The sequence below is a fragment of the Theropithecus gelada genome, chromosome 10 (genome assembly GCF_003255815.1).
Source record: "Theropithecus gelada isolate Dixy chromosome 10, Tgel_1.0, whole genome shotgun sequence".
NCBI lineage: Eukaryota > Metazoa > Chordata > Mammalia > Primates > Cercopithecidae > Theropithecus > Theropithecus gelada.
In genome coordinates this window covers 33,266,437-33,280,476 of record NC_037678.1, presented here as the reverse complement: position 1 = coordinate 33,280,476, position 14,040 = coordinate 33,266,437, and the positions used below count along the sequence as shown (strand labels likewise).

The following is a 14,040-nucleotide window of genomic DNA, read 5'->3' as shown; positions in this document are numbered from 1 at the left end:
CCGCCTCCCGGGTTCACGCCATTCTCCTGCCTCAGCCTCCCGAGTAGCTGGGACTACAGGCGCCCGCCACCTCGCCCGGCTAGTTTTTTGTATTTTTTAGTAGAGATGGGGTTTCACCGGGTTAGCCAGGATGGTCTCGATCTCCTGACCTTGTGATCCGCCCGTCTCGGCCTCCCAAAGTGCTGGGATTACAGGCTTGAGCCACCGCGCCCGGCCTCTTATTACGGTTTTTGAGACAGAGTTTCACTCTTGTTGCCCAGGCTGGAGTGCAATGGCATGATTTCAGCTCACCTCTGCCTCCCCGGTTCAAGTGATTGTCCTGCATCAGCCTCCCAAGCAGCTGGAATTACAGGCATGCGCCACCATGCCCGGCTAATTTTTTGTATTTTTAGTAGAGACGGGGTTTCACCATATTGGCCAGGCTGGTCTTGAACTCCTGACCTCATGATCCACCTGCCTTAGCCTCCCTAGTAGCTGGGATTACAGGCGTGAGCCATTGCGCCAGGCCTTTTATTATGTTTATGATCAGGAAAAGAAAAGAAGTAAAATATGAAATAATTCCTCTTTACAGATCAAGTGTAGGCTTAAAATAATCAGAAACAAGCTTTAAAAAAGTATAAATGCAGCCAGGTGTGGTGGCTTATGCCTGTAATCCCAGTACTTTGGGAGGCTGAGGCAGGCGGATCACGAGGTCATGAGTTCGAGACCAGTCTGGCCAACATAGTTAAATCCTGTCTCTACTAAAAATACAAAAAATTAGCCAGGCATGGTGGTGTGCACCTGTAATCCCAGCTACTTGGGAGGCTGAGGCAGGAGAATTGCTGAGGCAGAGGTTGCAGTGAGCCGAGATCACGCCATTGCATTCCCACCCCAGGGAACAGTGCGAGACTCTGTATCAAAAAAAAAAAAAATGTGTAAATGGTCTGGGTGTGGTGGCTTACACCTGTAATCCCAGCACTTTGGGAGACCAAGGCAGGTGGATTACCTGAGGTTAGGAGTTCGAGACCAGCCTGGCCAACATGGTGAAATCCCATCTCTACTAAAAATACAAAAATTAGCTGTGCGTGGTGGTGGATGCCTGTAATCCCAGCTACTCAGGGGAGGCTGAGACAGGAAAATCGCTTGAACCCAGGAGGCAGAGGTAGCAGTGAGCTGAGACTGCGCCACTGCATTCTAGTCTGGGCAACAGGGAGAGACTCAATCTCAAAAAAAAAACCAGTATAAATGTCTCTTATTTTGTAATAACCCGCTGTCTGGAGCACTGCTGTCTACTCGCCACTTGCCCGGCTTCCCACCTGCAGATGTTGTCAATAGCGATGTCTCGGAGCTGCTCGTACATAGAGGGCTGGCTCTTCTTACCCGACATGACGTTCAGGGTTGATTCGGAATGCTCATTGGTCACACTGATTTTTATATCATTGCCAGCAACTGAAAGTAAAAAATTCAAATATATAGCTGGTTAAGCCTATTATTTTCCAGCACCTTCTTTGTAATTCAAAAACCAAGATGATATGCTGATCATTTATAAAAGCAAAATGATCACTCTAAAAACATCTGACCCAAATATATCAGAAACAGAAGAGTCTAAGACCAATAGAAAATAATATGTTTAAACGAAAAGGAAGAATATTCAGGTTACAAAGTGATAAATATAGAAAACCAGCAATTTCTCAATAAACTGTTAAAAAGTACTGATGACCAACCACCAAAGGCAGCCCTGAGGGCAAGTGAGGCATGGCCCAGGGCTTGGAGTTATCTCACTAATATGGACAAAGCCTGGAAGGGTTGGGGATGCTTGGGAGAGCAGGGACCTTACAGCCTGAGAGAACCCTCCCCACTATGAGGTCCAGGGAAGTCTTGTTTTTTATTTGTTTGTTTTTGAGATAGGGTCTTGCTCTGTCACCCAGGCTGGAGTGCAGTGGCGCTATCACAGCTCACTGCATCCTCAACCTCCTGGGCCCAAGCCATCCTACAGCTTCAGCCTCCTGAGTAGCTAGGACTACAGATGAGCACCATCACGCCTGGTTAAAACTTTAAAATGCTCTGAGTTTAAGTCTTCATCTGAAGGGGAAGATAAAAACAGCTGAGATAGGAGAATTGCTGAGGCAGAGGTTGCAGAGAGCTGAGATCGCACCATTGCAGTCCCACCCCAGGCAACAGTGCGAGACTCTGTTAAAAAAAAGAAAAAATGTATAAACGGTCTGGGTAGAGTGGCTCACGCCTGTAATCCCAGCACTTTGGGAGGCCAAGGCGGGTGGATCACGAGGTTAGGAGATCGAGACCATCCTGGCTAACATGGTGAAACCCAGTCTCTACTAAAAATACAAAAAAAATTAGCTGGACATGGTAGCAGGCGCCTGTAGTCCCAGCTACTGGGGAGGCTGAGGCAGGAGAACGGCATGAACCCGGGAGGTGGAGCTTGCAGTGAGCCGAGATCACACCACTGCACTCCAGCCTGGGCGACTGAGCAAGACTTTGTCTCAGAAAAAAAAAAATAACGGCCACCTTCATGAGACTGTGGGTAACAGGGTGATACTACATCAGAGCCACTAGCACACAGTAGGTGTTTAATTAATTAATTAATGTTAATTATTGTTTCATCATACGTGGAAACATCATAATCCATTCTCGTAGAGGTAGTAGGGACTGGGCCCCTGGCTAAGTATTTGGGGCACATAGGATTTGCATTTCAGACTTCCACAGTGAGAGATGTCAAAAAGAAAACAGGATTTGAAGGGGCCTTTGGTGGTAACATGAATATAGGATGAGAGAAGACCGGGGAGGAAAGGCCTGGAGCTTCAAGGGGACGCAGAGGGAAAGACAGAAGGAAAGGTGTGGCAAAGGAATGTGCCCAGGTACAGTCATGAAACCTGTGTGGGGCTCACACAGTCCCTTTCTCAGGGCCTGAAAGGCACACGGTCTGTTATTACCTGTGTGGTACTGACTGTGGTACTTGTAGAGCTTCACCAGAACTGGGGACGGGATGACCAGGAAGTCTCGCAAGGACGGTGTCACAGAGTGTACCACCACCGGGAACCTCTCGCACAGGCGGCCCAAACCCTGCAACACACCATCAACCTGTCACATGGCCTCTGGTGTGGGACCATCTGAGTAGGCCCTGAGCAGGGAGATGCTCAACCCTTCAGTACCCAAGTCTGACCCAAAATTTCCATGGTCAGAGCTCCCACAGGCCACCTGCCCAGGACATAAAAAGACAGGGAAGGGATGGTGCTGGTTCTCCTCCACCTATAAGGGACATCAACTACTGTTTTTTTTGTTTTGATTTTGAGACGGGGTCTTGCTCTGTCACCTAGGCTGGAGTGCAGTGGCACGATCACAGCTCACTGCAGCCTTGACTTACTGGGCTTAAGCAATGCTCCCACCTCAGCCTCCTGAGTAGTTGGGAATGTAGGCACACACCATCATCCCTAACATTCTAATTTTTTAAAATTTTTTGTAGAGATGGGGTCTCACTATGTTGCCCAGGCTGGTCTTGGGCTCAAGCGGCCCTCCCACCTCTGCCTCCCAAAGTATTGAGATTACAGGCGTGAGCCACCGTACCTGGCCACAGGATATAGATTGTTAAAGTGTGCTCATCTCTTTAGGAAGCAAACTAAAGAAGAAAGGGGCAAAACAGAACTTTTAAACAATGGCAGGTGTGGAGTTAATGGGATTGTGACAAGGTAAGAGTCTTGGCAGAGCAGAGCTAGCACTGTGGGTGTCAGAAGATGTCCCCTTGCGTGGCCCCATGGCACATGTCAACAGTCCTTCCCCCACAGACCTTGGGAATGGCCCCACAGCCTCACAACAAATGAGAACTGAAGCCAGCTGCACCCAGATGCCACTTGCAGAAAGCCCTGGCATCCTGTAGGGGGCAGCCCACACTCAGTGATGAACTGTGCACAGCAGGCACTGGTTAAAGCTTCTAAAGACAGAACCCGCATGGTCACCACTGCTGGTGTGCCCAACATAGCCTGAACAGCAACAGCATGACCAGAGGAAAGCCCTACAGATGGGATTTGAGCCTCTCTGGGTGCAGTGAGACTGACCTGCAGACAGCAGATCAGCAGGGGCAAGTGAGCAATGATGACTTTGCTGGACGTCTTGGACTGCAGCTTCTCAGATAGCTTGATGCAAAGGTTTTCCGCACCTTAATTCAAAACCAGAAGAGGAGATGAGTGATCAGCACAGGCCAGTCTTTCTAACACACTTATCCACCAAGTAAGCACAGAATTTAATAAAATCCCAGCGATATACTTTAGGTGGGGCTTATTCATACTGAGAGGTCACACAGTGTGTGACTCTCTCTCTCCTCCGCTGGCCCTAAGACTCCTCGTCCCCGCAGTGTCCATTCCACAGGAAAACTTCCCATTTTACTCCTCCCCTAGAAAAACACTTCACCTGAAGGCACTGAGCTTCCATGTCACCACAGAAAAACCTAAAGAACCAGCGAGATGCAGCAGACAGCACACACGGGCCCTGAGGCCATGGGCATCCCCATCCTCCCAGGTCCAGTGCCCTCTGTGCAGGACAGGACACCAGATGTAGAGCACAGCAGGGGCTGATGCTTCACTCTGCACGTGCCCTGGAGGTCTACTCAACTGCCCCTGCTAGTAACAGAGCCAAGCGTCCTAGAAGTCGTTTGGGGAAACCTGTGGGAGGAAAGCCTCTGGGGCATGCCTGGAGCTCACATGAGAAGCAAGGCAGTCTGTCTCACCCTGCTCGTCCTTCACGGCCCACACCATGAGGTCCACGCAGGCGGCATTAGCCTGGCAGCGCAATTTGAGGGGGCTCAGCTCATTGTGGATCCGGTCTGCGTCATGTAGAATCTTCTGGAGCTCCCCCTGGCTCGTGTTGAACTGCTCCAGCACAAAATCATGGATCTCCTTCACAAAAGAGGTCGAGAGGTCTGCAGGAAAGAGTGTGGCATCACAGCTAGGAACAAAACTACAGTAGAACACAGGCAATGCTGGCAGCAGCTACAGTCTTCGCCTTTTAACAAAAACCCCAGAAAAGTAGCATTTGCTACTGGCCACTGTGGGTCCAAGAATGCCCACTGGAAAGAAGTTGGATAGGAAGTGCACAGCTGTCCTCCACATGCACACAACCTGGCAATCAGAGGAAATGATAATTTCCCGGGGATGTTACAGCCATGCTTTGTTTTAAGCAGTCAATGTACTAAAACCTGAATACACAAAACATATAAATTGGGAAGTATCGTCACTGGAACTACTTCCACTGACAATATGAGATACTTCTGTGATTTTTTTTTTTTCTTTTAAGAAAAAGGTTGTCAGGGCTGAGTGCGGTGGCTCACACCTGTAATCCCAGCACTTTGAGAGGCCGAGGCGGACAGATCACGAAGTCAGGAGATTGAGACCATCCTGGCTAACATGGTGAAACCCAGTCTCTACTAAAAATGCAAAAAATTAGCCAGGCGTGGTGGTGGGTGCCTGGAGTCCCAGCTACTCGGGAGGCTGAGGCAGGAGAATGGCCTGAACCCGGGAGGCGGAGCTTGCAGTGAGCCGAGATCGCGCCACTGCATGCCAGCCTGGGCGACACAGCGAGACTTTATCTCAAAAAAAAAGAAAAAAGAAAAGGGTTGTCAGATAAGGGTAAAAACTGGTTGTAGCCTTGAGAAGAGAATTATCTGGATCTTCAGAGCACTCACCCTGAGTTTGAGAGACTTTTCAAACTCTCATCCCCAGGGCGTGGAAAATTCAGGAGAACCACGATGATGCACACAAGTCGGTCCAGCCAAGGCAGCCAGTAACACACAGCATGGGTGGTGGGGAGGCCAGGGGCAATCCCTGATGCCCCTTCTTAGGGAGTCTCAACCCTTGCTGTGGCCCCAGATGACTCAGCTTCCGAGGAATGTTCAGAATCAGATTAGGAAAGTGGTTACTAAATTTTGGTATACCTTCCTGATAAAATATTATGTGCTCATCAAAACTTATGCTTACAAAGAACACTCAACAGTGTGAGGTGAGAGCATAGGAAAAACATTTTGTAAAATGCATAAAAGATTGTTTCCTTACTTCTGGGAAAGAAAAAATCATGAAAGAGGGACTTGGCCGGGCGCGGTGGCTCAAGCCTGTAATCCCAGCACTTTGGGAGGCCAAGACGGGCGGATCACGAGGTCAGGAGTTCGAGACCATCCTGGCTAACACGGTGAAACCCCGTCTCTACTAAAAAATATGAAAAACTAGCCGGGCGAGGTGGCAGGCGCCTGTAGTCCCGGCTACTCGGGAGGCTGAGGCAGGAGAATGGCGTAAAAACCCGGGAGGCGGAGCTTGCAGTGAGCTGAGATCCGGCCACTGCACTCCAGCCTGGGTGACACAGCGAGACTCCGTCTCAAAAAAAAAAAAAAAAAAAAAAAAAAAAAGAAAGAGGGACTAGAAGAAAATGCTAAATTGTTGTGTGTGCATGTTAGCTATTAAGATATTGTCTCCGGTTGGGTGCGGTGGCTAACACCTGTAATCCCAGCACTTTGGGAGACCAAGGAGGCGTGGATCATTTGAGGCCAGGAGTTCAAGACCAGCCTGGCCAACCTGGTGAAACCCCATCTCTACTAAAAACACGAAAATTAGGCAGACGTGGTGGCACACACCTGTAATCCCAGCTAGTTAGGAGGCTAAGGCATGAGAGAATAGCTTGAGCCCGGGAGGCAGAAGTTGCAGTGATGCCAGATCATGCTATTAATGCACTCCAGCCTGGGCGACAGAGCAAGACACTGTCTATTTAAAAAAAAAAAAAAAAAAGCTAGTATCTCTATGTTAAGAGATTGTATGTATTACAAGTGCTTCATTTTCTTTTTTTAAATTTTTTTGAGATGGAGTCTCACTCTGTCACACAGGCTAGAGTGCAGTGGCATGATCTGGGCTCACTGCAACCTCCACCTCCCGAGTTCAAGCAATCCTCCTGCCTCAGCCTCCTGCATAGCTGGGATTACAGGTGCATGCCACCGTGCCTGGCTAACTTTTTTTGTTATTTTTAATAGAGACAGGGTTTCACCCTCTTTGGCAAGGCTGGTTTCGAACTCCTGACCTCAAGTGATCCGCCCATCTTAGCCTCCCAAAGTGTTGGGATTACAGGCGTAAGCCACCATGCCCGGCCTCTTTTTTTATTTTCTAAAATATCTAAATGGTATGTAAAACTGTACCTGTGCTTAGTGTGCTTAGGACAATATAACATGCACATTTTAGAAAAACACCTTAGGAAATAAACTCAGCAAAGGAGCCATCACTGATGGTACCAGGGTTGCAGGATCATGGATAGATTTTTTAAATTTGCTTTTTTCCCAAAATTCCAGTAACATAACCACATTGCTCATATGTGTTTTTAAGTGGCCCCAGCAGAAACTGAGTACCAGTCTGCAACCACTAGCATGCGACAGTGGCCTGGGAGCCAGTCTTGCTGTACTCACAAACACATGGGCAAACTGTCCTCACCCTTCATGTAGTACAGAGTGTCGCGCAGCATCTTGAACATGGTCAGGTAGAGGGGGTCACTGAAGGAAGTGTAGTAGAGATCAGCACTGGGGTTGGCCTGCAGGGAAGGCAGACAAACATGACTACAGAACAGAAACTCCCTTCTGCCCACCCTTTGCCTTCACAGCAAGGCCCTGCGGAATGGTGATTCGTGACTTAGCATTCTAAATGAAGTAACTGTTTATCACGACTTGGACACTTTACTGTCTTCACCCTCTTAAGCATCAGATCAAGGAAAACAGGAGGCTCATGCAGTCCAGAGATGCCTGCGGGGGAGCAGCCATCTGCACCCTAGTAGGAACCTCCTTGCTGTGGCTGAAGCTCGCCATCTTTGGCCATCATTGGCCCAAACAGGGACATGGGAAGTGGTGAAGGAGAAAGACTGACGAAGGCCACCAGAGTAAGGGATCCACACTGTCCATCATCCCAAGGATAGACATTACAGCCAGGACACCTTCAGATACAATTCATGTTTTGTAACTAAAACGCATTTTAAATTATTCTTTAGGAATCTATTTGAAATGCAGCACTATTCTTCTGCTGAAAAAAAAAAAATTCGCACAAGGTCTAATAAGTTAAGAAAGATAGCCGGGCGCGGTGGCTCAAGCCTGTAATCCCAGCACTTTGGGAGGCCGAGACAGGCAGATCACGAGGTCAGGAGATCGAGACCATCTTGGCTAACACGGTGAAACCTCGTCTCTACTAAAAAATACAAAAAACTAGCCGGGAGAGGTGGCGGGCGCCTGTAGTCCCGGCTACTCGGGAGGCTGAGGCAGGAGAATGGCGTAAACCAGGGAGGCGGAGCTTGCAGTGAGCTGAGATCCGGACACAGCACCCCAGCCTGGGTGACAGAGTGAGACTCTGTCTCAAGAAAAAAAAAAAAAAAAAAAGAAAGATAATAGTCCAGTCCAGGGGCGGTGGCTCATGCCTGTAATCCCAGCACTTGGGGAGGCCAAGGCGGGTGGATCACCTGAGGTCAGGAGTTTGAGACCAGCCTGACCAACATGTAGAAACCCTGTCTCTACTAAAAATACAACACTAGCCAGGCGTGGTGGTGCATGCCTGTAATCCCAGCTACTTGGGAGGCTGAGGCAGGAGAATCCCTTGAACCTGAGAGGCAGAGGTTGCGGTGAGCTGAGATGGTGCCATTGCACTCCAGCCTGGGCAACAAGGGCAAAACTCCGTCTCAAAAAAAAAAAAAAAAAAAGTTGCTGGGTGCAGTGGCTCTCACCTGTAATCCCAGCACTTTGGGAGGCCAAGGCAGGTGGACCACGAGATCAGGAGTTCGAGACCAGCCTGTCCAACATGGTGACACCCCGTCTCTACCAAAAATACAAAAAATTAGCCAGGCATGGTGGCTACCCAGCTGGTAATCCTAGCTACCAAGGAGGCTGAGGCAGAAGAATTGCTTGAACTTGGGAGGCAGAGGTTGCAGTGAGCTAAGATCACGTCACCACACTCCACCCAGGGTGACAGAGCGAGACTCTGTCTCAAAAAAAAAAAAAAGAGAACAGTCCTTAACTTCTATACATTCCCAGTTGAGTAGGATGGAAAATTATGGTTTATTATAACTCTTGTTTTTTTTCTTTTTTTTTTTTTCGGAGATAGGGTCTCACTCTGTGCCCCAGGCTGGAGGGCAGTGTGATCACAGCTCACTGCAGCCTTGAACTCCTGGGCTCAAGTGATCTTCCTGCCTCAGCCTCCTGAGAAGCAGGGACTACAGGCATGTACCACCATGCCCAGCTAATATTATAATTCTTTTTTTTTTTTTTTTTGAGACAGAGTCTGGCTGTGTCACCCAGGCTGGAGTGCAGTGGTGCGATCTCGGCTCACTGCAAGCTCCGCCTCCCAGGTTCACGCCATTCTCCTGCCTCAGCCTCCAAGTAGCTGGGACTACAGGCGCCCGCCACCACGCCCGGCTAGTTTTTTTGTATTTTTAGTAGAGACGGGGTTTCACCATGTTAGCCAGGATGGTCTCGATCTCCTGACCTCGTGATCCACCCGCCTCGGCCTCCCAAAGTGCTGGGATTACAGGCTTGAGCCACCGCGCCCGGCCATATTATAATTCTTGACAAGTGTGAAAGTGCTCTGCAAATATAGCAAATCTTTAAGGGGCTAGAAGTTGGCCAGAGTGGGACGGGACATGCAGCGTAAGGTTGACAGATGGTGAGTGAGCAAGTGGAGAAAAGAAGAATCATGTGGAGAGTGTGAGAGTCATGCCAGTTCCCAGGAGGGCACTGACAGGAAGAGCTGTGGTTGACAGCACTGCAATGATGGCTTTACAGACAACGTTTGGTGGCCTTCACAGGGCATAAATGGAAAAACGAGACTGCGAGAGGTTAAAGCAGTTCAGGGCTTTGACTCTGGGAGTCCAGACAACATGAGTGTTAAGCTTTGGAGCCTTGGAGACCAACCATCCAAAGCCCACAGCCGGGTTCCATCACTCACGAGCTATGTAAATAAAGTTCCTTAGCCAAGACTCCGTTTCCCCATGTGTAAACTGGGGATTGCTGTGAGATTCAAGGAGTGAGTGAGTAAAGTTCTGGCACATAATAAGCATGTAATAATTGGTAGTGATTATTACACTGGTTATGGATAATGATTAGTATATTGCAGACTCTAGGTCAAGATTACAAGAAACTGTTTTTTTAAGCTATGAAACCATTTCTTCAAATGGATGTTTATGCTAAAGTACAAATTACAAAACAAAAAATACCAGAAACTGCCCTGGTTCAATGAGGAGGAGGGTCTCAGAGGAGAAGTGCAGGCCCAATAAGTCTCCAGTTGTCTAACTGCCCAGCCCAGTTCTCGCCCTGGTCCTCCTAATCTTTCCTCAATCACAAATGATCACACACTGATGATGGAAAACAAAAGGCCTCTGAGACCACAAGTTCAGTCTACAGTGAGCGAGTGAGAGAGCTGAAGCTCAGGCCAATGGGCAGAACGACAACCTGCAAAAGAGTTGAAGACAAGGTAGGAACTGCCCAGATGCAACTTGGGGAGTTAACAAGAACTCTGTTACTTAATCAAGAACCAACCCAGACCAAACCACAGCCAGCACATCCATCTCACATCTGCGACAGCTTGCTGGCAGGGGTGCGAAGCAGGAAGAGACATGGTCTACAGCACATGAAGGGCCCTGGTAGTTCCTTCCCTGCTTCATACCTGAGCCCCAGGTACAGTGGTATCAGGCACTGTGCGTCTTATAATCAGGTAAGAGACGGAACACCAGGCTTAAACAAGGAATCTGGATCCAGGACATACCAATGGTAATAATTAGCCTGGCAAATGACAACCTGTCTGCATCTTAACCCTCAAGAGGGGCCTGACCCAAATGTTCCCTGAGATTCTGAGACCTCTCAGCACCAATGTAATGATTTCTTAAGTAATGCTGTAGGCCTTGGTTCCAAATACATTAAAGACAAAAGTTCCAGCCAGGCATGGTGGCTCACAACTGTAATCCCAGCACCCTGGGAGGCAGAGGTGGGCGGATCACGAGGTCAGGAGACCAAGACCATTCTGGATAACATGGTAAAACCAATCTCTACTAAAAAATACAAAAAAATTTAGCTGGGCGTGGTGGCGGGCACCTGTAGTCCCAGCTACTTGGGAGGCTGAGGCAGGAGAATGGCGTGAACCCGGGAGGTGGAGCTTGCAGTGAGCCAAGGTCACGCCACTGCACTCCAGCCTGGGCAACAGAGCGAGACCATCCGTCTCAAAAAAAAAAAAAAAAGTTACCTAGTTACACACTCCTTACCCTTAAAAACCAGGGCTTGCACATGCCTAGAAAATGCAGCTGAGCCCAGAGGAGCAGCTTTGTAAGCACCAAAGGAGCGACGAAGATAAAAGAGTAGGAGAGACCCAGGCCAGACTCCCAGCTCCCACAATAACTACGTGATGTGGGCACGTGAGTTCTCCCTGAAACTCTATCTTCCGTCTGTGAAATGGAGACGTTGGCTGCCAGTCAGAGGCACCAAGAGGTGACGATTTTAAAAGAGCATGCAACAGTACCCAGCACAGACCAAGCCCTCAGTGGCAGGTGGATTGTTACCACATAAACAAGGGAAGTGAAAACACTGCAAAACCCCTTCCACTCTAGCCCCCGCTCAAACTCTTCCTGCTTTCTCTACACGCATGTTTAAGTCAGGCTGATTTCATGGTAATGCCCTCAGAAGCGACATACCTCCATCACACTGGCTACAATGGCATCCAAGGATTTGAGAACAGGCTCCTCAACGATCTTCTTCACCTACCAAGGAAACAGAACCTCATGAAGCAACTGACATACACAGAGACAGAAATGCTAGCTCCTTCTACCAAAAACCCGTGACAAACTCACATGGTGAAAAATGTGATGCAGATAAAGGCCAATAAATACAAATTATGGCTATGTATTAAACTATACGCACAAAATGCCTTTAATTCTGAAGTCACTTGGGACTGCTTTCCTACCTTAGATAGCAATGACATAAAAACAAAGGAAAAAAGCCAAACTCCCTCAAATTTGTTGATATGAGATTTCCATTTCCAGGATGTGCAGACCTCAGGCCTTGCTGCCATTTCACCCACTCATGGTTAACAAGCACATTTGAGTGACATCCTCCTGCAATCCCCTCCCAGACATCAAGGACACCCTCACAGCCAGTCCTTGGAGCTGATGGCACCTCCCTCCTCCCTGGGCGAGGTACACTGGCTCTTCTACAACTGCTTAGGTACTCAAACTAGAGCTCACATTTTAAATTTTCAATAGAAGCAATTATTTTCACCTGTTCTCTGTACAGCATTTAGTATAGGAATGAACTGTTCTGTCAACTGCAGAAACACCAAAAAAAAAAAAAAAAGAAAAAAAAAATTGCCCACATCCACAATTGTAGTATTTGATGAAGGTCATTTCCAAACTGTACAGATAATGATAAACATGCTAGGAAAAGAAATGAAAAACCACCTAAAAGAAAACCTAGGCTGGGCGTGGTGGCTCACGCCTGTAATTCCAGCACTTTGGGAGGCCAAGGTGGGCGGATCATGAGGTCAGGAAATCGAGACCATCCTAGCTAACACGGTGAAACCCCGTCTCTACTAAAAATACAAAAAATTAGCCGGGCATGGTGGCAGGTGCCTGGAGTCCCAGCTACTCGGGAGGCTGAGGCAGGAGAATGGCATGAACCCAGGAGGTGGAGCTTGCAGTGAGCCGAGATCGTGCCACTGCACTCCAGCCTAGGCGACAGGGCGAGACTCCATCTCAAAAAAAAAAGAAAACCTAAACTTGAAAAAAGTTAAAATATACTGCAAAAAATAATACCCCAAGAAAGGATGTGAAACAGTCAGTCTTCAGTTAGAATTTCTGACATGGTACTGGGAACAGTCATCTGTGAAGGTCATGGCTCTACCAGGCCACCATTCTGTCTGGGGCACTGACACTGAGAAGCAGTTTGGGGACAGTTTTCCTTCTTGACAGCAACTTCAAAAACATTCTAGCCTATTTAGTAATTCATTATGGCTCCATCCTCATTAATTATTACCTATGTTGTAATGTCTTCTTACATCTTCACCCTAAAGCCATTCTCTGAGGGATTTCTATTCACACTCCACATAGCAGGGAGGTGGACACTCTTCAGCACTTGCTCCATGCTATCCAAATTGTCCTCATTGTTCTCATATTGGCCAGGCTAGTCTTCTAACTCCTGACCAGCAAGTTCAAACTTGAGAGTCTGGCCTTGATGACATCATCACCCATACCCATTCAAATCTGTCTTGAACCATCCTAGCTTGATTGTAACAACTTCAGGGCCCCTGGATCTTTATTTTTCAATTTTTGGGGGGATGGAGTCTCACTCTGTTGCCCAGGCTGGAGTGCAGTGGTGCAATCTCAGCTCACTGCAACCTCCACCTCCAAAGTTCAAGCGATCCTCCTAACTCTGCCTCCTGAGTAGCTCGAATTACAGGGATCCATCACCATGTGCAGATAAAGTTTTGTGTTTTCTAGTAGAGATGAGACTCCACCATGTCGGCCAGGCTAGTCTTCTAACTCCTGACCTCAAGTGATCCGCCTGCTTTGGCCTACCAAAGTTGGGATTATAGGCATGAGCCATGCATCCAACCGAGGTCCCTGAATCTGACCAAAGCTCTGGCCATTTAAGGATTCGAACAATGGCACTGGTGTTTTCTCTGGTATCACCCTAAAGGTCATCCAAAGGTACACAAATATGAAAAAGTCAGGTTTGGCCGGGCACGGTGGCTCAAGCCTGTAATCCCAGCACTTTGGGAGGCCGAGACGGGCGGATCACGAGGTCAGGAGATCGAGACCATCCTGGCTGACACGGTGAAACCCCGTCTCTACTAAAAATACAAAAAACTAGCCGGGCGTGGTGGCGGGCGCCTGTAGTCCCAGCTACTCGGGAGGCTGAGGCAGGAGAATGGCGTAAACCCAGGAGGAGGAGCTTGCAATGAGCTGAGATCCGGCCACTGCACTCCAGCCTGGGCGACAGAGCGAGACTCCGTCTCAAAAAAAAAAAAAAAAAAAAAAAAAAAAGAAAAAGTCAGGTTTTGTATT

General features: G+C 48.3%; 1 protein-coding gene across 4 annotated transcripts in view; it reads right to left on the bottom strand.

Annotated features, from left to right (window-relative positions):
• PI4KA (phosphatidylinositol 4-kinase alpha) overlaps nt 1-14,040 on the bottom strand; it is a 143,241-nt gene that overhangs the window by 92,716 nt on the left and 36,485 nt on the right. For 3 of the 4 annotated variants that reach the window (XR_003121442.1, XM_025398768.1, XM_025398770.1), the window contains exons 9-14: nt 11,674-11,739; nt 7,452-7,548; nt 4,718-4,909; nt 4,050-4,150; nt 2,931-3,060; nt 1,296-1,428 (exon numbers count right to left, since the gene is read on the bottom strand). Coding sequence is in view for 3 of the 4 variants with exons in the window: in XM_025398768.1 (XP_025254553.1) it covers nt 1,296-1,428; nt 2,931-3,060; nt 4,050-4,150; nt 4,718-4,909; nt 7,452-7,548; nt 11,674-11,739 (719 nt within the window). In the remaining variant the exon portion in view is untranslated. The remainder of the gene's footprint in view (nt 1-1,295; nt 1,429-2,930; nt 3,061-4,049; nt 4,151-4,717; nt 4,910-7,451; nt 7,549-11,673; nt 11,740-14,040) is intronic. The other variant, XM_025398769.1, reaches the window with a different exon arrangement.